Genomic DNA, 26307 nt, shown 5'->3' with positions numbered 1-26307 from the left:
ACAGCAAAGGAAACCATAAACAAGACCAAAAGACAACCCTCAGAATGGGAGAAAATATTTGCAAATGAAGCAACTGACAAAGGATTAATCTCCAAGATTTACAAGCAGCTCATGCAGCTCAATAACAAAAAAACGAACAACCCAATCCAAAAATGGGCAGAAGATCTAAATAGACATTTCTCCAAAGAAGATATACAGATGGCCTACAGACACATGAAAGAATGCTCAACATCATTAATCATTAGAGAAATGCAAATCAAAACTACAATGAGATATCATCTCACACCGGTCAGAATGGCCATCATCAAAAAATCTAGAAACAATAAATGCTGGAGAGGGTGTGGAGGAAAGGGAACACTCTTGCACTGTTGGTGGGAATGTAAATTGATACAGCCACTATGGAGAACAGTATGGAGGTTCCTTAAAAAACTACAAATAGAACTACCATATGACCCAGCAATCCCACTACTGGGCATATACCCTGAGAAAACCATAGGTCAAAAAGAGTCATGTACCAAAATGTTCATTGCAGCTCTATTTACAATAGCCAGGACATGGAAGCAACCTAAATGTCCATCGACAGATGAATGGATGAAGAAGATGTGGCACATATATACAATGGAATATTACTCAGCCATAAAAAGAAATGAAATGGAGGTATTTGTAATGAGGTGGATGGAGTTAGAGTCTGTCATACAGAGTGAAGTAAGTCAGAAAGAGAAAAACAAATACAGTATGCTAACACATATATATGGAATCTAAGGGAAAAAAAAAAAAAAGGCCATGAAGAACCTAGTGGCAAGATGGGAATAAAGACACAGACCTACTAGAGAATGGACTTGAGGATATGGGGAGGGGGTGGGGTGAGATGTGACAGGGTAAGAGAGTGTCATGGACATATATACACTACCAAATGTAAAATAGATAACTAGTGGGAAGCAGCCGCACAGCACAGGGAGATCAGCTCGGTGCTTTGTGACCACCTAGAGGGGTGGGATGGGGAGGGTGGGAGGGAGGGAGATGCAAGAGGGAAGAGAAATGGGAACATATTGTATATGTATAATTGATTCACTTTGTTATAAAGCAGAAGCTAACACACTATTGTAAGGCAATTATACTTCAATAAAGATGTTTAAAAAAAAAAAAAAATCTGGGACTTCCCTGGCGGTCCAGTGGTTAGACTCCATGCTCTCAATGCAAGGGGCACAGGAGACATCTGTCTGAGGAGACATGACAACTAAATATAATGTGGTATCCTGGATGGAATCCCAGAACAGAAAAAAGACATTAGGTAAAAAATAAGGAAATCTGAGTTAAATATGCATTTGGGTTAATATATCAATATTGATTCATTAACTGTGGAAAATGTACCATACTAGTGTGAAATGTTATTAACAGGGGAAACCTATCAATAATTACTTCAAATGTAAAAGGACTAAATTCTCCAATCAAAAGACAAAGAGTGACTGAATGGATAAAAAAACAGGACCCATCTATATGCTGCCAACAGGATACTCGCTTTAGATGGAAGGACATACAGACTGAAAGTGAAGGAATGGAAAAAGATATTCTACGCAAACGGAAACCAGAAGAAAGCTGGAGTAGCTATACTTCTATCAGACAAAATAGACTTTAAAACAAAGACTGTTAGCAGAGACAAAGATAGGTGTTACACTACCAAATGTAAAATAGATGGCTAGTGGGAAGCAGCTGCATGGCACAGGGAGATCAGCTCGGTGCTTTGTGACCACCTAGAGGGGTGGGTTAGGGAGGGTGGGAGGAAGATGCAAGAGGGAGGGGATATGGGGATACACGTATACATATAGCTGATTCACTTGGTTATACAGCAGAAACTAAGACAACATTGTAAAGCAATTATACTCCAATAAAGATGTTAAAATAAATAAACAAATAAATAAATAAATACCAAAAAAAAGACAAGTGTTACATAATGATAAAGGGGTCAATCCAACAAGAGGATATAATATTTATAAACATTTATGCACTAAATATAGGAGCCCCTAAATATATAAAGCACATATTAGCAGACCTAAGGGAAGAAACAGACAACAATATAATAATATTAGAGGATTTTAATGCCCAACTTGCCTCAATGGATGGATCATCCAGATAGAAAGTCAATAAGGAAACATAAGCCTTAAACAACACATTAGGTCAGATAAACATAACAGTTATATCTAAAATATTCCATCCAAAAGCAACAGAACAGGGACTTCCCTGGTGATCCAGTGGTTAAGAATCCGCCTTCCAATGCAGGAGACGCAGGTTTGATCCCTAGTCAGGGAACTAAGATCCCACAGGCCACGGGGCAACTAAGCCTGTGCACCACAACTAGAGAGAAGCCCATGCGCCACAATTAGAGAAGCAGCCCGTGCACCACAACAAAAGATCCTGCATGCTGCAATTAAGACCAGACACAGTCAAATACAAAATTTAAAAAAAAAAGCAACAGAATACACATTCTTCTGAAGTGTGCATGAAAAATTTTCCAGGATAGATCATATGTTAGGCCACAAAACAAGTCTTAATAAATTTAAGAGGACTGAAATCATATCAAGCGTCTTTTCTAACCACAATAGTATAAAATGAGAAATTAATTACTCAAACAAAACTGGCGGAAAATTCACAAATATGTGGAGATTAAACAACATGCTACTGAACAACAAATGGGCCAAAGAAGAAATAAAAAGAAATTTTAAAAATACCTTGAGACAAAGGAAGATGGAAATATAACATACAAAAATTTGTGGGATGCGGCAAAAGCAGTTCTAAGAGGGAAGTTCATAGCAATAAATGTCTATCTCAATAAACAAGAAAAGTCTCAAATAAACAATCTAACTTTACACCTCAAGGAACTAGAAAAAGAAAAAAAGAAGCCCAAAGTTAGTAGAATAAAGAAAATAACAGGGACTTCCCTGGCAGTCCAGTGGTTAAGACTCCACGCTCCCAATGCAGGGGGCACGGGTTCGATCTCCGGTCGGGGAAGTTCCGCATGCCATGTGGAGCAGCCAAAAAAAAAAAAAAAAGACAACAGAGAAGATCAATGAAACTAAGAGCTGGTTCTTTGAAAAGATAAACAAAATTGACAAGCTTATGGCTAGCCTCACCAAGAAAAAACGGGAGAGGGCTGAAATAAAATCAGCAATGAAAGAGGACATATTACAACTGATACCATAGAAATACAAAGCATCATAAGAGACTACTATGAACAATTATACACCAACAAACTGGACAACCTAAAAGCAATGGGTAAATTCCTAGAAACATACAATCTACTAAGATTGAATCATGATGAAACAGAAAATCTGAACAGACTGATTACTATTAAAAAGACTGAATCAGTAATTAAAATCCAGGACCAGAGAGCTTCACTGGTGAATTCTACAAAACATTCAAAGAAGATTTAATACCAAACCTTCTCAAACTCTTCCAAAAACCGTAAGAGGAGGGAACTCATCCAAACTCATTTTATGAACCCAGCATTACCCTGATACCAAAACCAGATAAGAACATCACAAGAAAAGAAAATTACAGGCCAATATCCCTGATGAACACAGATGCAAAAATCCTCAACAAAATATTAGCAAACTGAATTCAACAATACATTAAAAGGATCATACACCATGATCAAGTGTGACTTATTCCTTGGATGCAAGGATGATTCAATATCCACAAATCCGTCAATGTGATACACCATGTTAACAAAATGAAGAAAATCATATGAACATCTCAATAGATGCAGAAAAAGCATTTGACAAAATTCAACGTCCATTTATGATAAAAACTCTCAACAAAGTAAATACAGAGGGAACGTACCTCAACATAATAAAGTCCATATATGACAAGCCCACAGCTAACATCATACTCAACAGTGAAAAGCTGAAAGCCTTTCTTCTAAGATCAGGAACAAGACAAGGATGCCCACTCTTGTCACATCTATTCAACACAATATTGGAAGTCCTAGCCAGAGCAAATTAGGCAAGAAAAAGAAATAAAAGGTATCAAAATTTGAATAGAAGAAGTAAAACTGTCACCATTTGCAGAAGACATGATATTAAATACAGAAAACTCTAAAGACTCCATCAAAAACCTGTTAGAACTAATAAACTAATTAAATAAAGTTGTGGGATACAAAATTAATACACAAAACTCTGTAGCATTTCTATACACTAATATACACTAATACATCATCAGAACAAGAAATAAAGAAAACAATCCCATTTACAATTGCATCAAACAATCCCATTTACAACCTAGAAATAAATTTAACCAAGGAGGTGAGACCTCTATACTGAAAACTATAAAACATTAATGAAAGAAATTGAAAAGGACACATACAAATGTTAAGATATCTTGTGCTGGGCTTCCCTGGTGGCGCAGTGGTTGAGAGTCTGCCTGCCAATGCAGGGGACACGGGTTCGAGCCCTGGTCTGGGAAGATCCCACATGCCGCGGAGCAACTAGGCCCGTGAGCCACAATTACTGAGCCTGCGCGTCTGGAGCCTGTGCTCCGCAACAAGAGAGGCCGCGATAGTGAGAGGCCCGCGCACCATGATGAAGAGTGGCCCCCGCTTGCCGCAACTGGAGAAAGCCCTCGCACAGAAACTAAGCCCAACACAGCCATAAATAAATAAATAAATAAATAAAAATTTAAAAACAAAAACAAAAAACATTAATTATAAAAAAAAAAAAAAAAAAAGATATCTTGTGCTGGGACTTCCCTGGTGGTCCAGTGCTAAAGAATCCGCCTTCCAACACAGGGGACGTGCGTTCGATCCCTGGTCAGGGAGCGAAGATCCCACATGCCGCGGGGCAACTAAGCCTGCGTGCCACAACTACTGAGCCTGGGAGCCTCAACTAGAGAGCCCATGAGCTCTGGAGCCTGCGCACCACAACTAAAGAGAAAACACACAAGCCACAACTAGAGAGGAGCCCGCACACCACAACGAAGAGCCCGCACACGGCAACAAAAGATCCCGCCTGCCTCAATGAAGATCCCACGTGCTGCAACTAAGACCCAACACAGCCAAAAAAAAAAATTAAAAAAAAAAAAAAAAGGACTTCCCTGGTGGTGCAGTGGTTAAGAATCCACCTAACAATGCAGGGGACACGGGTTCCAGCCCTGGTCCGGGAAGATCCCACATGCCGCAGAGCAACTAAGCCCGTGCGCCACAACTACTGAGCCTTCACTCTAGAGCCAGTGAGCCACAACTACTGAGCCCGCACGCCACAACTACTGAAGCCTGCACACCTAGAGCCCGTGCTCCGCAACAAAGAGAAGCCACCGCAATGAGAAGCCCGTGCACCGCAACGAAGAGTAGCCCCCGCTTGCCACTAGAGAAAGCTCGTGTGCAGCAACGAAGACCCAACGCAGCCAAAAATAAATAAATAAAATAAATTTATTTTAAAATAAATAAATTAATTAAAATACACTATCTCAGTCACACTAGCCCCATTTCAAGTGTTGAAGAGCCACATTTCCATCATCTCAGAAAGTTCTAGTGGATGGTGTTGCTCTAGAAAACTATCGCTAAGCTTTCTTAGCATTCACACTCATCGATTTCAGAGACCACTTCAGAGTAGATGCCAAGCAGCACAGCTTCCTCACTATTAATCGGTGAAAGTAACATCTGTTTTATAAAGTAAATGACACATATAAAATGTAAAAAAGTTTCACCTTTCAGACTGGGGTTTTTCTCTGAAAAACCTAAAAGCTTTAAATTTTTTAAATGATTTTTAAAAGTGGTGGGGTCACACCAACGAAGACCCAATGCAGCCAAAAATAAGTAAAAAATTAAAAAAAAAAAGTGGTGGGGTGTTTGGAAAAGTTTATTGTTCTATTTAAAGTTTATTGTAAAGTCTTTTCAGAAAGGCGGTGTGAAGAGTTTTAACTTTTTCTTTCTATGTTAATGAAATAGCTAATAAAATGAGTCCCTACCCCTCCCAGTGATCACCAAAATCAATCACAAAACCATGCTAATTCACACTAAGACTCACCCTTCCAAATGAATAGAAAAACCAGAAAGAAAAACAGAAACTCCCGCAAGGCAGTTAAATTACCCAATTTAGTTTGTTCTCTTACTATGACAACTGCTGTTTAGGTTTAATTATTTGATATGACTTCATAGCATCCTAATATATGTGTCAACACCCTCTCTGCAGGTCTTTTCAATTACATCTGTGTAGAGAAGTAGGGGTGAGACTACCTGGGTTTCTGTGAAAATTAAAGGGTTTGCAGATTAGTAGCTTCCAAATTAGCAAGCTCAGAGGTAGGACACATGATTCTGTTCTTAGTCCCCAGTGAAAGCAATTAACAAAAAGGGTAACAGGAATATGGTTCTTTTTCCCTGGGAGTCTGGCATCTTTCTTCCTCCCAGAGACACCATGCTGACAGTGCAAAGTGTTTTAGGATCCTTTCACCGAAATGCGGTTGCTCAAATTCTCCATGGGCACTATGTATCAAGGGCACCCATAGAGCAAATTGGTGGGAGGTTCTCCCCTCATGCATCTTTATGGCAAAAGAAGGGATAGGTTTTAGAAAGAAGAAACCACATCACCCCCTTATCGTAAATCCAGATTCCCCTTCAGTATAAATCACCTGAGCACCAACACAGTGCCTGGTACAGTGTGCACCTGTCAAAAGCTCAATAAACCCTTATTGAAAAAATGACTGAATGAAAGTCTGGCACACTGAAGGTATTCAATAAATTATGTGTTCGATACATGAAGAGAATCACCAACACACTGTCCTGGGTGCTGGGGAAAGGGGGCATGATATTTATTGTAAAACGACTGTATGACAGGCTCATACAGTATGAAGCAGAGCAGTGTAATGAGTCCAACAAGGCCCTGGGGCCAGACGCCTGTGTTCAAATCCCAATGCGACAACATAATGGGAGGCCTTGGCCAAGTCACTTGGGATCAGCCAAATGGGGATCAGCTTCCCCGTTGGGGGGAAAAAAAAATCTACTTATCTTGCATGGTTCTTTCATGAATTAGAAAAAGGAAATGTAGACCACTTAGCACAAGGCCCAGCATATGGAAGGAATGAAATAGAAAAATGATAAAAATTCCTAGTAAATACTAGTGTTCCTTTGGGCTTACCATGTGTCCAGCACTGTGCCACACATTCTAAATGTATGACTTCATAAAACTCTCACACCAAACGTATGAGGTAGGTACGATTCGCACCTCTTACAGGTGAGAAAACATGCACAGAGGGTGATGACAGGCTAAGAGCTGAGGCGGGATTCGAACCCGGGCAATACATGCAGTGCATACTCCTATTCACCTACGGTGTTCTCCACTATCCTAACATCAGTAACCGCTTAAAAACTTAGGCGCGAAACAGGCACTTTGCATGCATTTTTTTTTTTTAATCGAATCCACTCCAAAGACCTGTGAGGCAGGCTTAAGTCCATGCATCTGAGGCTCAAATAAGTTCTGCGACTTGCCCAAAGTCACCAGGCGCGGGGGTACCTAAACCCCCCTCGCTCACCACCCTGGTCATGGGAAGCCTCCTCTCAGCGCTCACTAGCGCGCAATCTCTGCAATTCGATGTCCCCAGGCAGACCCCACTCCCGGTATCCACGAGGGGAACCCCGAAACCCCGCCCATGCCAGCCCCAAACACCCGCAACAGTCATCAAGGACCCCCTCACCCGCTCGGGTCTGACAGGTCCGGGTCACTCCCTTGCCCATCTCTCCAGCCCGGACTGGGGGTCGCCCTGCCACCCCCAAGAATGACCCGGCAGCGTGGGGGAGGGGAACCAGGAAGGGCGCATGCTTAAAAGGCTCCATTAGGCCCCGAGCTCACCTGGGAGTCGCGGAACTCCACCACCACGTTCTCGCTGCTCCATCGCGCCGCCATCTCCCGCGCCCAGACTCGGCGGTCCCAGGACTACGCGTTCCCACCCACGACACCCGCGTTCGGTGAGCTCCACGCAGCCCGGACTCAGTCCAGCCACGCCCCGTCCCCCCTTCCGTCTGACCGCAAACCATTGGCTGACCCAAACACTGGCTCCGCCCCCTCTTCCCGGATCATCCAATTGCGGCACCGCGCCTGCCCCAAACAGACACGCCCCCTTCACTCCGTCACTCTGCTTGAGTCACCCACGCTCCTCGCGCCTGTGGATACACGCCCCCTGCCGCGAGCTCTGCCGGGAGTTGTAGGCCAAGGTCTAGCCACTTGTGGGCAATCCGCGAAGAGCTTGCAGGTTAAGGTTTGGACAAGGGGAGGCACCTCTCTGTCTCCTCGCTGGTGTCCTTCGCAAGGCCCAGGCCGTATAACCAAAGCCCGACATTAGTGCAAACCAATGGTTACCTCTTCCCCTGAGGCCTGCCACAAAGGCATTGAAAAGAGTGAACGTGCGATTCATTGTTTTATACAGTACAGCGGCGCCTGCCAAACTATCCAAGGACCCAGGGGGTCTCCGAAAGCAAAACAATTTTCATAGTCATACAAAGAAGTTATTTGCCTTTTTCATTTTCTTTCACCAGTGTACAGTGGAGTTTTCCAGAGGCTACATGATACATATTTGTAACAGATTGAACGTAGAAGCAGATGTGAAAGTCCAGGGGTTTTCTGTTAAGCCAGACATTAAAGAGATTTGCCACTCTTCTCACAAAACCAATTTTTTGGAAAATAGTTATTTTTTACTTACAAAATGTGTTATTGATGTGAATGCGCATTGATGTTTAAATGAAATATATATTTTTTAAGTTCTCAGTTTTAATTTCTGATGTACTAGACATCTTCCACACAAAAGTTTTGGGGGGTCATTAATGCTTTTTAGGAGTGTAAAGAGAACCTGAGATCAAAAAGTTGGAGGACTGCTGTGCTAGTACGGGGAGTGGTGATTAAGAGGTTCTCTTTTTCAGCCCCAGCCTCTCAAATCCTGGGCTTAACTGGCTTAGCCTCAGTTTCTCTATGGAAGGAAGAAGTTTGTTTGCTTGTTGTAAGGAGTTCAGCAAGCATAGGGCCTGGAATATAGTCAACACTCAAGTGTAAGCTATTATTATTGTTGTTAATATTAACTCTATTTCTACATGCAAGTTGTTGCATGAATAGAGATAAGAAGGCTTCCTTTCCCTCCTGGAGTGTTGGATATAATGGGGAAGACAGACTTGTTAACAGGTTAGGGTGACCAACTCACACCAGGAAGCTGCTCAATGTGGGCAAACAGAGACAGTTGGTCACTGTACAACAGGTATACACTTGGCAGAATTGTGTTTTATAAAAGCAATGTGCCAGGAGAGAACAGCTTAAATGGGAGACATGACATAGCATCCTGAAGACCGTGACATTTGAGCTTTTCAGTATATTATTAGGATTTTTGATAGAGTCCACTATCAGAAAAAGTACTTCAGCATCAGAAAGTGTGAAGGGCAGGATGTGTTCCAAAGACATAAAGCAGTTCCCCAATTAACACTCACGACGCTGTGCTTCTTTCTTTCCTTCAAAATACACACCACAATATGTAACTCAATATTTGTTTATTGAATATTTTCAAGTTTTAGGAGGAGAGGGACCAGCTCTGTTTTGTTCAGCCCTGAGTGGCGACCGCACATACATGACACTCCATGAATATTGGTCCAATGAATAAATGCGAAAAGCATATGTCATGCCCGCACAGTGCTGTCTAAATCCAAAGGATGCCTTCTGTGAAACCAAAAGCAATTTCTAAAACTATTCATGGTCTTTACTTGTAATTCTTTACACCCAGAAAGAAATACAGAATCACCAATAGTTCTCCGTAAAATCCCTTGCTTTCTTTCTCATTCATCTATCAGTTATTACACTCACACAACACAGCCCTTAAAAATTTCCTCCAGCCCTGGCCTCCACAGTCCTGCACTGGCTTTTCTTCCTGCCTTCCAGTTTCTTCCCAATTCTCCATCAAAAATGCCAAAGACTGCTCTAGAGAGAAGGGCCTCAGCTCAGAGGGCCAGGAAGGGGAAAAACTGCAAGCCACGTTGAAGGGCACAGAGATGGAAAGATAAAGAATAGTTTCTAGGTATGCTTATGCCATCACATAGGAATAAATGAATTAATTCATTTAACACATCATATTCTTATTTATTTGCCTGTTGCTTAGGATGTAGTAGGTGCTCAATAAATAGCCACTGAATGAGTGGTTAGCAAACAGTCAGGTACAACTGTAACTTAGGGTAGATGACAGGATGTAACAAAAAGTACAGCTAGAAAAGTTGAAAAGGGCTATTTAGGAAGGGTCCTGCTTAGGCTTTGAAGTTTTATTTTGGATAGAGATAGAGGTAGAGAGAGAGATTTCAAAGCTCTCTGTCTGTCTATATATAGCTTGGTAATTCCTTTCCCACTAAAACCAGTAGGACTGACCCTGCCCAAGCATTTCTTCAACCCTCCCCCACTCCCACCTCTTTAGTTCATTTTTGTCTAGTTCTCAAAATCTGCTTGTCATGGTTATTAAGTACAGAAAGTACTTTGGGCTTCAAATCCTTGGTTCTCTCTGTTCTCCCAGTGTTTTCTTTCTTGAATGTGAAAAAGGCAAGGTAGAATTTTTTTTTTTAATAAATTTATTTATTTATTTATTTATTTATGGCTGTGTTGGGTCTTTTGTTTCTGTGCGAGGGCTTTCTCTAGTTGCGGCAAGCGGGGGCCACTCTTCATCGCGGTGCGCGGGCCTCTCACTATCGCGGCCTCTCTTGTTGTGGAGCACACGCTCCAGACGCGCAGGCTCAGTAATTGTGGCTCACGGGCCCAGCTGCTCCGCGGCCTGTGGGATCTTCCCAGACCAGGGCTCGAACCCGTGTCCCCTGCACTAGCAGGCAGATTCTCAACCACTGCACCACCAGGGAAGCCCAAGGTAGAATTTTTGAGAGAGGGACCATGAGCCCCTTTCTAACTGCCTCCTCAGGCCTTCTTTCCATCTCCCACCCACGCTGTCACCACGAAAGAGTAAGGACTCCGGAGACAAGTCTAGAGCTCTCTGCTTGCTTCTTCACTACTGTGCTCCCCTGAGATCCGCATATGAATGTCCTGAGTCAGAGACTGGAGACCACTGAGGTGTCCCTTGTCAAGCAGACCTCAACTTGCTGACCAGGCCACAGGGCCCTTATCACCAAACAATGTCTTTTCAGAAGGTCACTTGCTAGCCACGCCACAGGAAGGAAGGGTATGTGGCCAACCCAGAAATCCAGGGCTCTGGCTGGCTCTTATCAGCAACTACCCTTGCAAGTTTGAGCACGATCCTTTATCTTTCTGGTCCCCTGTTTCCTCTTCTGTAGAATGGGGAGTTAGCTGACCCCTCAGTCTCTCTACATCTGGGAATCTTGGAACCCTGCCCTGAGCTCTACCAGTAATTTCCCTCTCTTCATCAATCAACAAATATTTGTGGATGTTCCCACATGCTCCGGCTCCTTGCTATATACATTTGGTTGATCATTACCCTGATTTTCTCTATTTACGTTTTCTCTTTTCAAGCAAAATGATTAAAAACCTAAAGAGCTATGAGAGGCCTGGGAGAAAGTTTCTTACTTGGAGATACTTGTCCATGCCATCCCCACCCTGGCTATTTCCCAGGAGTAGGCCCTAACAAGCCATTGCCCCCATTTTCTGAACCCTTCAAGTCCCAGACTTACATTCTTTTTTTTTTAAATTTATTTATTTTTGGCTGTGTTGGGTCTTTGTTGCCTGCTGCATGCAGGCTCTCTCTAGTTGTGGTGAGCGGGGGCTACTCTTCATTGCGGTGCGCGGGCTTCTCATTGCGGTGGCTTCTCCTGTTGCGGAGCACGGGCCTCTGGAGTGCAGGCTCCACAGTTGTGGCGCACGGGCTTTGTTGCTCCGCGGCATGTGGGATCTTCCTGGACCAGGGCTCGAACCCGTGTCCCCTGCAATGGCAGGCGGATTCTTAACTTCTGCGCCACCAGGGAAGTCCCCCAGACTTACATTCTTCAAGGTGATGTTCGAAACTGGGGTTTTGCACCATCGTTATGCACTGACATTGCAAAGGCAAATGGCTTTGGCAATGCTGATTTTTTTAAAAAAGTTGAGGTATAGGGACTTCCCTGGTGGTCCAGTGGTTAGGACTCTGTGCTGCCACCACAGGGGGCCTGGTGTTCTACCCCTGGTCAGGAAACTAGGATCCCGCATGCCTCGCAGCATGGCCAAAATAAATAAATAAAAATATTTAAAAATTGAGGTATAGTTGATTTACAATATTACATGTCTTAGGTGTATACCATAGTAATTCGCAATTTTTTTTTTTTTTTTTAAATATTACTCTATTTTTTTTTTTTTATTTATTTATTTATTTATTTATTTATTTATTTTTGGCTGTGCTGGGTCTTTGGTTCGTGCGAGGGCTTTCTCCAGTTGCGGCAAGTGGGGGCCACTCTTCATCGCGGTGCGGGGACCGCTCTTCATCGCGGTGCGCGGGCCTCTCACTATCGCGGCCCCTCCCGTCGCGGGGCACAGGCTCCAGAAGCGCAGGCTCAGCAGCCGTGGCTCACGGGCCCAGCCGCTCCGCGGCATGTGGGATCCTCCCAGACCAGGGCTCGAACCCGTGTCTCCCGCATTAGCAGGCAGATTCTCAACCACTGCGCCACCAGGGAAGCCCAATTCGCAATTTTTAAAGGTTATATTCCATTTATAGTTATTATAAAATATTGGCTACAGTCAATGCTGATTTTATCAGCTCTTTCTCCTGACTATTCTGGTAGGTGGGTTAGTGATTTATTAACCCTGTTTCACAGCTGAAGGAGAGCCACGAAGCAGTTCGCCCAGGGTAAGTGAGAGCATGAAGATAAAAAATAAAACAGAGGTCCCAAGTCTAGCTGGGGCCGTTCTTGCATCTGATATCCTTGCATCAAGAGTGTCCAGAATGGGGACTTCCCTGGTGGTCCAGCAGTTAAAACTCTGACTTCCACTGCAGGGGGCACGGGTTCGAACCCTGGTTGGGGAACCAAGATCCCACATGCTGCATGGTGTGGCCAAAAAGTAAAAAAAAATAAATACATTAAAAAAAAAAAAAAGAGTATCCAGAATGACTTGCCACTGTCTCCAGACCTGTTAACTTTAAACCAAGAACCCACAGGAGAAACTTGGAACAAAATACGTACAGGACTCTTGATGCAACAAACGATGAAATGAAACAAATCTGAGGCTTCAGGTCTCAGTGGATGCCTGTTGTTAATGCCATGAGTCCCTCTTTCTAAGATGTAAAGGACAGAATCAAGCTACTGAATGATTGAACTTTCCCTGCTCTGTATCTTAATATTTTCATTTCAGGGGGAAATTTGTCATACAAATAACTGCACAAGGAGATAACAAGGGCATTGCCTGAGAAAGGCTGCCACTCGAGGTCCCACAGGCCACCTAAATTTAGTGTCATCACATTGCAGAAAGCAGGGGCTTCACCTTTGCAGATCAGGCTCTCAGCTGTTCAGTGGTGCCAGATGTGAGAGAGACTAGCTTATGATAGTAGACTGGAATATACACCTTAAGGGCAAATTATTAATATACAAAAAGAAATAGAGCTGTTAAGCAGATCTAATCTTTTTCCCCCCGTTGGAAAGCATAGAGAGAAAATGAAATTGTCATGCAAAGATTCCTTGATGAACATGTTCACTGTAAAGCTTAGAAGTCCAGCTTTGCTCCTTCCAGCTGTATGACTTTTCAGTGTGCATGTGGTATATCCTTTTTTTTTTTAAGATTTTTTTTTTTGATGTGGACCATTTTTAAAGTCTTTATTGAATTTGTTACAATATTGCTTCTGGTTTATGTTTTGGTTTTTTGGCCACAAGGCATGTGGGATCTTAGCTCCCTGACCAGGGATCAAACCCGCACCCCCTGCATTGCAAGGCGAAGACTTAATGCATGTGGTATGCACTTTCTATATACCTCTATCTCTTTCTCTCTCTCTCTCTCTCTCTCTCTCTATTTAAATTTACATGGCTGAAACACTAAAATACAAAAAGGTATATAATGAAACGAAACATTTCCCATCTATCCTCTCACCCAGCTCTCCAGTTCCTACTGCCCCCCCCAAGGGACTACACTATGTTGTTTCATGTTTCCATCCAGTATCTTTATGAATATGTAAGCAAAGAAAAATATAGATCTTTATTTGGGGAGAGGATAAGTTTCTTAATTTTCCAAGTTGGAATCTTCATTAATCATTGGCCTTATTAATCATTATTTTTAATGATAATGATGTTGATAAATCTTTCCACAGCTCCCCATGCCCTCAGGATATGGTCCATGCTCCTTCCCATGGCTCCCTGGACCCTCTTGTCAGCTTCTGAGGACCACTTCCTCTCTTTGCAGCTCAACTGCATCTTTCAGTTCCTTTGAACATGCTGTTCCCTTTCCTTGGAACATTCTTCTCTTCCTGAAATACAGCTAATCCCCCACCTCCACCCTGCTTTCCCTGGCTAATCTCCAACTCATCTTTTAGGTCTTGGTTTAGAATCACTATGTCTGTGCCTGTCTCCTTCCATCAGCACCATGGTCTTGAACTCTCATAGCACTTAGTCATTCATTCATTCGTTTCATAAACATTTATTGAGTGTCGTGTACTTGCCAGGCACTGTTCTAGGCTATTTTTTAAAAATTAATTTATTTTATTTATTTATTTTTGGCTGCATTGGGTCTTCGTTGCTGCACGCAGGCTTTCTCTAGTTGCAGCAAGTGGGGGCTACTCTTCGTTGCGGTGCGTGGGCTTCTCATTGCAGTGGTTTCTCTTGTTGCGGAACACAGGCTCTAGGCACAGGGGCTTCAGTAGTTGTGGCTTGTGGGCTCTAGAGCGCAGGCTCAGTAGTTGTGGCACACGGGCTTAGTTGCTCAGTGGCATGTGGGATCTTTCCTGGACTAGGGATTGAACCCATGTCCCCTGCATTGGCAGGCAGATTCTTAACCACTGCGCCACCAGGGAAGTCTCTGTTCTAGGCTTATTTACCACACTGTACTGTCACTGCCTGCTTTGATACTTCATATATATATATATATATCTATATGTTACTGCACTGTAATTCATACACCATCAAATTCACCCTTTTAAGTGTATAATTCAGTGGGTTTTTTTTTTTTGGTATATTTACAAGGTTGTACAACCATCACCATTATCTAATGCCAGAACATTTTCATCACTCCAAAAAGAGACCCAGTAGCAGTCATTCTCCATTCTCGCCTCCCTCCAGGATTTCTTTCTGTCTCAATGAATTTGCCTATTCTAGACATTTCATATCAGTGGAATCAGACAATATAAGATTTTCCTATTCTAGACATTTCATATAAGTGGAATCAGACAATATAAGATCTTTTGTGATTGGCTCCTTTTACTTAGTGTTTTCAAGTTTCATTCATGTTGTAGCATGTATCAGCACTTTATTCTTTTTATGGCTGAATAGCAGTCCATTGTATGGATATACCACATTTGGTTTATCCATTCATCAGTTGTTGGACATTTAGGTTAGTGTTTCTTCTGAAGCCCTATGAGAACAAGACTCTATATGTTTTTCTCACTATCGTATCCTAGAACTTAGTGCAGTGCCTGGCACTTACTAGAAATTCATATTTTTGGAATTCCATGGTGGTCCAGTGGTTAGGACACTGCACTTTCACTGCCGGAGCCCAGGTTTGATCCCTGGTTGGGGAACTAAGATCCCACAAGCTGTGCCACGCAGCAAAAAAAAAAAAAAAAAAGAAATTCATATTTTGTTCAACATTAAAAAAAAAAGTGTTGAATGAATAGGTAAATCAAAAGCTAGTTAGATGGTTACAATACTTATTGATTATATATTTATCTCCCCAGTAGAGATCTGTCAAGGGATCTAGTATCCTCTTTTCTGCATGGTACTGAAATACCCCGCTTCTTTCTTCAGGGAGGAAATTGGGTTAAATTTAAACTTTCTTGTTTTTCTTCAGATCACATATTTGGATCTTAGGTGTACACAAATTCCCCATTTAGGCACTTACAGATAACTTCTTGGGTATTAAAACATTCTGTTTTTGCTACATCATTTCTCATACAGAAATCTCAACTTCTTTCGGCAGGGCTTTTTGTTCACTGCCTCCCCTGGCCTCAAAAGCACTCCATGCTTGCACATAGCCTTCCTCCTGTTTCTTTCCAAGCTGGTCACACTGGGACAATCAATACCTGTGACAGATCAACCTTTCTTTTTTTGGTTTTAATATTTCTTTACACCCTGTTTTGGCTCCTTGATTTGGAAGTATCTGGAGGACATTTAGGGCAAGGAAGTCAGGCCAGGGACTGCGTGATGCTCATAGCCAGCACTCAGCACTTGAAAAATAGTTGTTGAACCAATGAATGGACGAACGAACGATGAATCAGTGAGTGTGAATATGTGAGAGAGACGTATTGCAAAATGCAGACTTGGTCAGCAAATATTTATTGAATACCTACTGTGTCGCAGGCCCTGTGGTGCATGCCAGGATAAATGGTAAACAAAACAGGGGTCCCGCCGTGGACTAGGGAGTTTCTAAAATCACTAGTTCTAGCTGCATTATTGCATTTTCATGTCTATATCTTTTCACTTTTTATCGTACACCTAATGATTTTCAGGATTACATTTTAGCTAAGGAATCTACCCATTTGCTTAAGCCCAAAATAGGAAGTTCTGATCTACTGTCAGCAAAATCTGGAGTCACAACTGCCCCAGTGAAAAGTACCCCCGAAAAACTAAAAATCCCCCAAATGCTAAGCTTCCTGATTTTGGGGGTTCTAGGATGGGGAACCTCCGATAGAACGGACAGCACGTCCACCAGAGGGCGCTGTGGGGGCAAATTTGTGCCGGGAGGGGAGCTTGACCAGTGACCCTCAAAGCCAGGTAGGCGTCTAGAGTAATTTTTATTCTTCCCTGCGTTTCCTTCCCACCCCTCGAACCATGGTAGCCCCTCCCCTCATAGGTGGTTCCCCTCTGAATCATCAGCTACTTTCAGGGGCTTAAAGAGTGCTTGCTTGGAAAGACGCCTTGCTTCTGTTCCTGACGCCCCATAGCTCAGGCCACTCAGTTTCCAGGCGGGTCGGGGCGGGCTGGGTGGGTGGGTGGGACCTCTCGGGCGTCAACAGCCCGGCGCTGCAGGGGCTGCGAAGGGGTTAACCCGGCGGGGGTGGGGAGGGGGAGGGGGCGCGGGCGGCGCCTGCGCTCTGCTTCCCTCCATTGTCTCCACGGCGGCGAGGAGCGCCGGTGAGCGCAGCCCGGGACCGAGCAGGGCGGTGCGGCTGGCGGGGCAGGCGGCGGCGGCGGCTGCGGCTGGAGCGAGAGCGCTACGCCACGCGACCGCGGCTTCCCGAGCTCCGCCTGGCTGCCCAGCGCCGCAGCCCGCCCGAGGCCTGGAGGGGTCCGGGCCGCCGTCCATGGTCGCGGCGTCCTGAGGCGGGGGACGCGCCCGGCGCCCCCAGCCCTCCTCCGCCTCCTGCTGTCGGGCGGGCGGCCTCCTCGGGCGCCTCCCTGCGCCCGCCCGCTCGCTCGCCCGCCGCCTCCCTCCCTCCTTCCTTGCAGCTCCCCCGGCTTTCGGGGGCCCGGGGGCGGCCTGTGGCGCGCTGAGCCCGCGCCGGACTGCGCCTCTTTGGACCTTGAGGGGAAACATGCGTTTGGCTTGGATCGTTTTAAATTCTTAGTTTGGGATCCCCGCCCGCCTGCCTCTTCCGCCCGCGGGGTTTCTTTTCTTTTTTTCTTTTTTTTCCTTTTTTCTCTCCCGGTCTCCTTTTTTGACTCCCTCCCCCTTTATGCTCGCCCAACCCTCCCCCCGCTGCTGAGAAGTGGGGGAGGGTCTCGGCCTCCAGGTTCCCGCCCCACCGGGGCCCGGGCGAGCATGGGGGGCAAGCAGAGCACGGCGGCCCGCTCCCGGGGCCCTTTCCCGGGGGTCTCCACCGATGACAGCGCCGTGCCCCCTCCGGGAGGGGCGCCCCACTTTGGGCACTACCGGGCGGGCGGCGGGGCCATGGGGCTGCGCAGCCGCTCGGTCAGTTCGGTGGCGGGCATGGGCATGGACCCCAGCACGGCCGGGGGGGTGCCCTTTGGCCTCTACACCCCCGCCTCCCGGGGGACCGGCGACTCCGAGAGGGCGCCCGGCGGCGGAGGGTCGGCGTCCGACTCCACCTATGCCCACGGCAATGGTTACCAGGAGACGGGCGGTGGTCACCATAGAGACGGGATGCTGTACCTGGGCTCCCGAGCCTCGCTGGCGGATGCTCTACCTCTGCACATCGCGCCCAGGTGGTTCAGCTCGCACAGTGGTGAGTCCGCGGTTGGTGGAGGCCTCAGAGGGTGGAGTGCAAGCGAGGGCGCGCCGGGGCGCCCCACACCTTCGCGCGTGTGCGAAGATTTGGAGGTGGAGTGCGCAACCTGGATCTGTCTGCCTTCCCCTTGGTTCGCCGAAGCCAAGGGATGAATGGGATACCCACCCTCCAGAAAAGAGGCTTTCTGAGAGGCTGCGGAGCCGGGCGTATTAGGACTTCAGGTGTTGGTTCACTTATGGATGCCTATTGAAGTCTCATTCACTGGCATCCCCATCCTCAGGTCTTGTCTGGTTTATAGCAAGTCGGCCTCGATGCTTTCTTTCTGTAACTGCTGCATTGTGCTTGCCTCACCGGTAACAGAGAAGGATCCAATTTGACCAAGCGGCGTCTCCTAAACAAAGGGTGTGAAAAAATTGGGGCCAAGTGGTGTTTGGATTAGGGCTCTTGCTCTTGCTGGGAGAGACGGGTGCCCAGTTTTGCCACCCTGCTGGAAATCTGTTTGAATTGTTTAAAGTGGAGCGGCCGTCAGGCTGCTGTCATAGGCAGGTGTGGCCTGCTGGATGGAGGGCCCTGACGGGAGCCTCCCTGGGAGGCTTTGCAGGACCAGGGCTCTGGTTACCCGTGCTGCATGCAGTAGCCTTGGCTCAATGACTCTTGCATCCCTCCATCTTTTTTCTTCCCCTCCATGCTAAGTGCTTGGTCTTCTGGGTATTCTGCATCTTTTTGTAACCAAGAGGTGGCATTTTATTGCCTGGCTGTTGGCACATGTCAGGGGGAAAGGAGGATTCAGAGAACCTGGATGAATTCATTTTGTGAACTTCTGGTGGCAGGTCAGCGAAAAGCTGGAGGAGGATTTCCCAGGCTCTAACAGGCAGGGCAGAAAAGGCACTGCTCGGTGCTTCTGGAGGAAAACAGGTCTGTCTGCTTAGCTAACCTGAGAAGCCAGGTTAAGCTTCTAGAAAATTGGTCAGAAGGGGTGTGGGGCCGCTATTTGCTAATTGGCAAGTTGGAGTGAAGAAGTTAACATATTCAGACTCCTTTGGGAGACTTCAGAAAATTTAGATATTGTGTAGAAGAAAGATTGCTTTATGGAGGATTTATTTGTTGGATCACTGTTCTAGCTATTGTGAAATAGGGTAGACTTTTTGTATCTCTATTTCTGAAAACAGTCTTTTTTTTTCAATTCTTTAAAATAATTGTGAAATAATTTTTAGGGAGAATTAGTGACTAATTTAGAGTAACATTTGAAAGTGGCTTTTAATTGCTAGGATGGAATTTCAATCCCTGAACAGACCTCTAGATATCATTGGAGCTTCTCTGACCTGCATGCATCCAACTCTGCCCTGAATGAGATGCAAGGCATGACTACCGTTGGTACTTTTAGACATTTGATCAGCTTTAGACATCTTTTTTTTTTTAAAACATCTTTATTAGAGTATAATTGCTTTACAATGGTGTGTCAGTTTCTGCTTTATAACAAAGTGAATCAGTTATACATATACATATGTCCCCATATCTCTTCCCTCTTGCATCTCCCTCCCTTAGACATCTTGAACTTAATAATATTTCTTATAAAATTTGGTCCGAAAGAGTCAGGTGTATTTTTGAGATGATTGTAGTTAAGTTTTTAAAAGAACTGTCATTAGTGTCTGATTTTAAACTGAAGGGTGCTATAAGGAGATTCTCAAAAAGCGCAAGTAGAATTTTGTGTGTTGCAAAAATGTAATCTTACAGAGGTTTCTCTGGAGAAGGAGTTCCCTTGCTTAAATTTCTTGTCTGTCTCTTACTGGAAACGTCTTTTTCCTTATTCCGCCACCAAGTTCCATGCTGGAGCTATGAGCTTAAAATTGGATTCCAGAATTCAGACTCCTCAGCTATAAAACCTTAAGGTTTTTTTATCTAGTTGTAGTGAGGTTAGGAAAAGCCACTAAACCAGGGACTACAGGAAAAGTTGGAGCATATTAATCCCTTGAGGGATTAATATTAAAATGGGTGGGGCCGCTGTTAATATTTTGGTTAATATAGTTGTTATAGGACCATCCTGTCCTTTTGCAGGACATTGAGCATACCTGGCCCTGCCCACTCAATACTCCCACAAATTTCAGTGCTATTGGTGGGGGCAGGGTATCGCCTGATTGAGAACCACCTCCTTAGGGATTTGTTGTTTTATTCAAATAAAGTAATTAGTTTTTCCTGTGCAGCTCATTTGAGAGGAACTTTGATATTTCCGCTCTTCTGCAATGGTGGTTCTATCTCACCTTCTGCAACAGGCCACAGGCTCTTCCTTCCAGGACATCCCCTTCCTCTCTTGTTTGTTGCTGTAAGAAGAGAAATTTTGGAGCCTTGGGGAAGGTCCCAGCAGTTTTCACTCTTGTGTCTTAAGAGTAGAAGAGTGAGGATTTCAGTGCACAGTTGACTGGATGCCTGGAAGTTGATGTGATGTCGTTGCTTGTGTTTTCAAGGTGCTCTTGGAACTCTTCAGGGGCACAGAAAACAGCTGTCAGTGAAATAAGTGGGGGAGCTCAATGAGCTAGAGGCTTCCTCAAAGGGAGCGAGCTGATGTTATGTCAGGAGGTAGAATACTGGGGTCTCAGGTCCTCCTTGGAGAAGCTGTGACCTTGGACGAGACACCTCACCTCTCTTGAGCGTTGTCTTTGTTACTTTTAAGATACAAATACAGCCAGCCTGTAAAATTTAAAATACAAATACAGCCAGCCTGTAAAAGTTGTTCCCCAAATCCTGCGAGGATACACACAGTCACGTTTGCCTTCTCTGGGCTGTGACCCTTGCACGCCCTATTTCCTTTGCCTGGAATGCTTTTCCTTCCATTCTGCACAGGGATAGCCTTTTATGATCCCTTAGGGCTCAACTTAAATTTCTCCTTAGAGACCACTCTTAAAAATTGGCTCCCGCCTGTCAGTCTCTCCAGTCACTCACCTGTTACCTTGATAGCACTTAACACATTGTATTTATCCATTTACTCTTTCTGTTTAAGTTGACTAAATTTTAAGCTCCATGAAAGGAAGACTGTGCCTCTTGATCACTGTTGTAACTCCTGCACTCCATATGCCAGGCACAAATATTTGTTGAGTGAATGAATTAGAGTGCCATATGTTCATCAGCTCATTTAATCATCACTATAACTCTAGGAGGTAAAATGTTTTAATTCCCATTTTACAGATGAAGAAACTGAGGTATAAAGGGAGGTTAAGGAACCTACACAAGGCCAGATAGCTAATAGGTGGCAGAGTTGGGATTGGAATGCAGGTCTGCCAGTATCAGAATCCACCTGGTCTCTTAGCCATTACCCTCTACTGCCTCTCAACCTAAAACATGAGGAAGCTGGATAGCGTTGTGGAAACTGCACTGCTTGCCTGTCAGAGGGCTAGGTTCCTCTCCCGGTTGGGCTGCTAGTTAACTGCCTGTCTTGTGACCTTGTGCAAGTGAGTCATTTAGCCTCAGAGTCACCATTTCTCCACCTGTAAGTTGAAGATAATACCTGTTCTGCTTACCTTGCCGGGTCGCTGTTGTGGTCTCATGAGATGGTGTTTACAGAAGCCAAATAACATAGAAATGGGAAGTGGTGTTCTTACAGGGTCACTTCTAGAGTTCTCTGCCTTCTTTCATCTCCTCAGAAGTTGCTGGGCAGAGAGATTTAGGATCGTGTGAACTCTTTCCCCAAAATGGAAGCTAGTGCTCTCTACTGACATGTGACCTGTGTTGAGGGGGCCGTCCATAATAAGAATGCCACTTGAGAAGAGCTGCTTCATAGAATCCGAGTAGAGTCCCTTCTTTTCCACATACAATGCGTTTTGCTATAAGGTGTTTAACTCCTAATGGTTGGGTGGTATTCTGGAGGTCTGGTCATCCATTTGTAGTCCTGTTTATCTCAGAATACAGATTTCTAGATGTGGGGGAAAAAATATAGAGGCTCCACCATGTTGGAAGGAAGAGCTTGCCTGTTTCCTGGGCCCTAATATAAAATGGCTGGTCACTGAGGTTTCCCTCCAACTTCTTTGTCAGATGCGTGTATACACGTGCATGTGCAGAAAACTAAACTGTTCTCTCTTGTTACCAAGCCATGAACAGGGGCTGATAGATGGTGACTTTTTGGTAAGTCTTTGAACGTGCCAGCAGGATATCTCATGGGTCCTATCCTGCTGCCACTCTAGGGTTCTCAAGTGATTTAATTTTCTCTGTTCTTAAATAATTAGGGAGAGTTGCCAATTCCATCGGAGTGGATCAGAAAGCCTCTTTGTGCCTCACTATAGGTGTGCTAGATGTAATGGTCCTTTCCATAGTTTCTGGAAAAGGAAAAGCATTCTGTGGCCTCCAAATAGCATGGTGGGTCCCTGCCCTGCAGAAGTTTTATTCTTAATGAAGACTGGGTTTTCTTGGAAGACTTTTTAAAAAGCAGAGTTTTTTAGCTCTCTATTACCATGAGGGCTTATTTTCTATAAAAGAAAAAAAAAGTTCCCTTGAGGAGAAGATCATTTCTTGAAGGTCACAGTTAATTCTCCCTCACTGGGGTTTGAAAGGTGTTGCAAGAAACAGTGGTTTCACTCTTAAAGTGTGTGTTTTATGGGATGTGTACATTTTGCCATTAAACAAAGACACACCCCAAATAGGTCACAAGGAATACTCTCTGAGCCAAGCCACTCTTTACCAGAAATGCAACTCCAGTTCCTTTTGGGGAAAGGAACATGCTTTCTATTTTACAAATGTGACATTAAACCCAAGCTTATTGGGTACTTACATTATAGCAAACCCGATTTTAAGACTAAACTTCAATTTTGACAGTTTCAAAATTGGAAAAAAGTCATAGGGAAGTGGTGGTAACTTCCCTTGGTCTTGCTCTTACTAACCCTTAAGTAGGGGGTGTTTTTAATGACTGGGTCACTGAGGTTGAGGTACCAAAATCTTGAAGTAAGTCCAAAACCTAAGTCCTATTCCCCATCTTTTAGAATGATGAATGTGTACAAATTTCCATTTGTTTCTTTTCCAAGCTTTGCCACGGCCTTGTCTCAATCAAATGGTTCCTAGTGATTACGGTGGGTGTAGGCTTGAGTATGAGAATGGACTTCTTACAGATCTGGCAGTTTTCACCTCTGAATCTTATTTTCTCATAAGAACACAGGTTTATCCTTGAAACCAACAGTTGGGTTCCTGATTTTGATAGGCTAAATGCTTGAGGGGTGAATAACCTGAAGACCAACCGTCAAGTGCGAAGCAAATAAAGAACCAGGTTTAATCTGAAAGCCGCAGCTGGGGTACTTTGTAGGCTGATGAAACTGTTTACCTTGAGATCTCCCTCGAGTTGTTGGAATTGAGAGTACAGCCTTCCTCTGTTGGGAGTAAAGAGGAAGGAGGAATTCACCGTGCCGCCGTAAAGTAAGAGGAGGCATGGTAAGAATTTATGGTGCACTCCCGGATCTGTAAGGAGAAGGAGGCAGATGCAGACAGGAGCTCTCCTGATTTCTGTGAATGGTTCAAAGGGTTTTCAAACTTGACTCTGCCCAGTATTCTCTAGGGTCTCATTAACAATGCAGAGGACAGGACCCCACTCCCAGAGTTCAGTAGAATCTGAATTTGTAACAAATGATTCTAAAAATGTAGTCAGAGTACCGTCTATATCTGAAGTGCACCCCTACCATGGTTTTAACTTTTCTCTCCATAAACAGAGAGAAAGAACTCTGAATTCTTTTCTCATGCATTCATTAGCATCACTTTCAGTATCACTAAACTAGTCAGATATTTCCCAGGCAGAATCCATACAAATCTTCTTTTCTATTGCTCCCAGAGGGTAGATCCACCCAGCAAGAGCATTGTTCATTCTTTGGCTGTTTTCTTTTACATGGTACTAAGCATTTTTCTCGTACAGATAGGCCTGAGCCAATCTGCCTTGGTCCTGAGTTTCTCCGAACAGAAGGTAGTTGTGGCAGTGTCCCCTAGCCTGTGCTTCTTTCCCCTGATTTCTCACCTAAGGCACAGCTGCCGTTGGCTGCTTGTGCTACAGAAGGGCTTCCTGAGTTACATCCTCTTTCTTATATCCCCAGCCAGGCAGCTAGACAAGTACAAGATCTCAGGATGAATCCAGACTTTAAAGTGGACAAAGTACCCTTTTTTTTTTTTTTTAAAGCTGACTGAAAGTATGAGACTTTGTGTGTGTGTGTGGAGATCTGTTGAGCTAAGATATTCATTTATTCAACTGAGATTGAGTGCTTCCAGTATACCTGGACCTGTGCTAGGTGCTGGGAATGTATATTTATTATGAAGTTGATTGGCATTACTTTGTTCTTTCTAAGAATTTTTGCTTCCTCACTCCTTTAAGAGAAAGTCTGAATATTGCAGCTTGTGGAAGATTTTACCTTCTTCATCAGTTCCTCTGTTGAATAAACAAATTCAGGCGCTTGTCCATGAGGCTGCTACACGGATGATCTCCTCTCTACTCTTTCACTCACATTGTTCCTTGTTAACTAAATCCTCTATCTGGGCTGGGGCAGGTGATCTTTTCTTTGTGCTTCCAGTCAAGTGCCTGGTAAGAAGAAATTCCTCATATGTGCCAATATAAATGGTCCTCTTATCTTCTCAATGAAAATATCAAAAGAAAAACTTTTTTTTTCATTATCTTTGACTTCAGTATCTTTGTCATCCCTAGAGCCACTTTTCTTTCTGGTCACTGAACGCTGTTTTCTAGAAGCCTGATCCACCACCTTTTAAACCCATCTCTGTAAAATTTATCCCAGGCCAAAATGTACATAAGGAAATGTAAGAGTTTTCCTCCTTGGTCTTGTGTTTGTCTCTGAGCTCCGTGACATTGACACTTTAGTGCTGTTTTAAGTAATTTTTAAAGCCTTGTTTATGATAGGCAGCAGTAGTGACTGAAATATCATTTCCCCCCAGGAATAATTATTAAATCTGTGTTAGAGTTGAGTATTTTTTTGCCCAAAGTACAGAATTTAGGGAAATGTTCCGTGCTGAAAGACTTTATGCAGACTTTGGCTGTAAGGTGATACCTTACTCTCTGAAGGATAATCTTTGGAGAAACCCCTCCTTACATTTCGGCATATGTGGTCCTTTTGGTCTTGGTGAATTACACTTGGCATAGCATGGCTCCAGCTTGCTTGTTGGTAGTACCTTCAGCCCTCTGCAAAGTGTAATTAAATAAGCCACGCTTCAAAAGGAGTTGTTCTGAAATTAGTCACCTCTGTACTGTACAGTATCTTTTAAGGTCAAAGTTGATTTATTATGTGTGGAAGAAACTTAAATCTAGAGTCATCCAGATGATCTGAGACAGAAGTAGGAGGAGAATGCAGGACTGAGACTCCAAGACTCCGGCCAGCTTGGTCATTTTGCCCCTATTTCTCCAGTCTTTGGAGATCTTTTCATTTGTTTCCCTCTCAAATATCACCCCCCCCCACCCCTCCGCACTGAGAAGGTGCTTTTCCTTAGAGAAAAACTAAGAAATATTAAGATTCTTTTATCTTGATGCCTGCTTAAGTACTCCAGGAATCCTACAGGGATTTGAGGGAGCCCTTGGGATTCCAGCCTAAACCAATGAAGTACTTGGTCTACCATAAATACAAGTGAGCTTTCTGTAATATTGGTCTATTCTGTTTAGATCAGACACACTTTTAATGCCCCCAGAGGCACAGCACCATCTAAGTCAGCTTTTCAAAGAAACTTTGTGGTAACACTGCCCACTACTGTAATAAGCATTACGAAATATAACACGTATTATTAGATTTCCTCAATCCTGGTCAGAAATGGCTAAAACATTCATAACTATTGCAACCAGCCCTGGCGAACTCTGGTAAGTCCAAGGCCTATGCCCAGGGCTGGCTTGCAAGCTAGCTGCCTTCCGTCTTAATACCTGATGAGCCCGGTCTTGTTGGCTGCGTTTAATGCATCCACTTCCTACCTCCTCTCAGCCCAGAGGCCAAATGCAATGTAAAAGGATAGTGAATCTAAGCATCTCCAGCATTTTGAGGTATAGGAATCTCCTATGAAGTGACAGACCTTTGAGAAATAGTATTATGAGCTGTT

General features: G+C 44.2%; 2 protein-coding genes across 6 annotated transcripts in view; one reads left to right on the top strand and one right to left on the bottom strand.

The window, feature by feature from the left end:
- The window catches only part of WDR59 (WD repeat domain 59), an 86773-nt gene extending 78782 nt beyond the window's left edge, over window positions 1-7991 (bottom strand). For all 4 annotated transcript variants that reach the window (XM_057534417.1, XM_007198273.2, XM_007198274.2 and 1 more), the window contains exon 1: window positions 7836-7991. In XM_057534417.1, the coding sequence (XP_057390400.1) occupies window positions 7836-7889 (54 nt within the window). In that variant the 5' untranslated portion in view covers window positions 7890-7991. The remainder of the gene's footprint in view (window positions 1-7835) is intronic.
- A 9181-nt stretch (window positions 7992-17172) lies between these two features.
- Window positions 17173-26307, top strand: part of ZNRF1 (zinc and ring finger 1) — a 98063-nt gene continuing 88928 nt past the window's right edge. The window contains exon 1 of one of the 2 annotated variants that reach the window (XM_007198275.3): window positions 17173-18258. In XM_007198275.3, coding sequence (XP_007198337.2) covers window positions 17835-18258 — 424 coding nt within the window. In that variant the 5' untranslated portion in view covers window positions 17173-17834. The remainder of the gene's footprint in view (window positions 18259-26307) is intronic. The other variant, XM_007198276.2, reaches the window with a different exon arrangement.

The sequence above is a fragment of the Balaenoptera acutorostrata genome, chromosome 19 (genome assembly GCF_949987535.1).
Source record: "Balaenoptera acutorostrata chromosome 19, mBalAcu1.1, whole genome shotgun sequence".
Lineage (NCBI taxonomy): Eukaryota > Metazoa > Chordata > Mammalia > Artiodactyla > Balaenopteridae > Balaenoptera > Balaenoptera acutorostrata.
The sequence above is the reverse complement of the archived record's forward strand: the minus strand, read 5'-3'. Positions and strand labels throughout refer to the sequence as shown.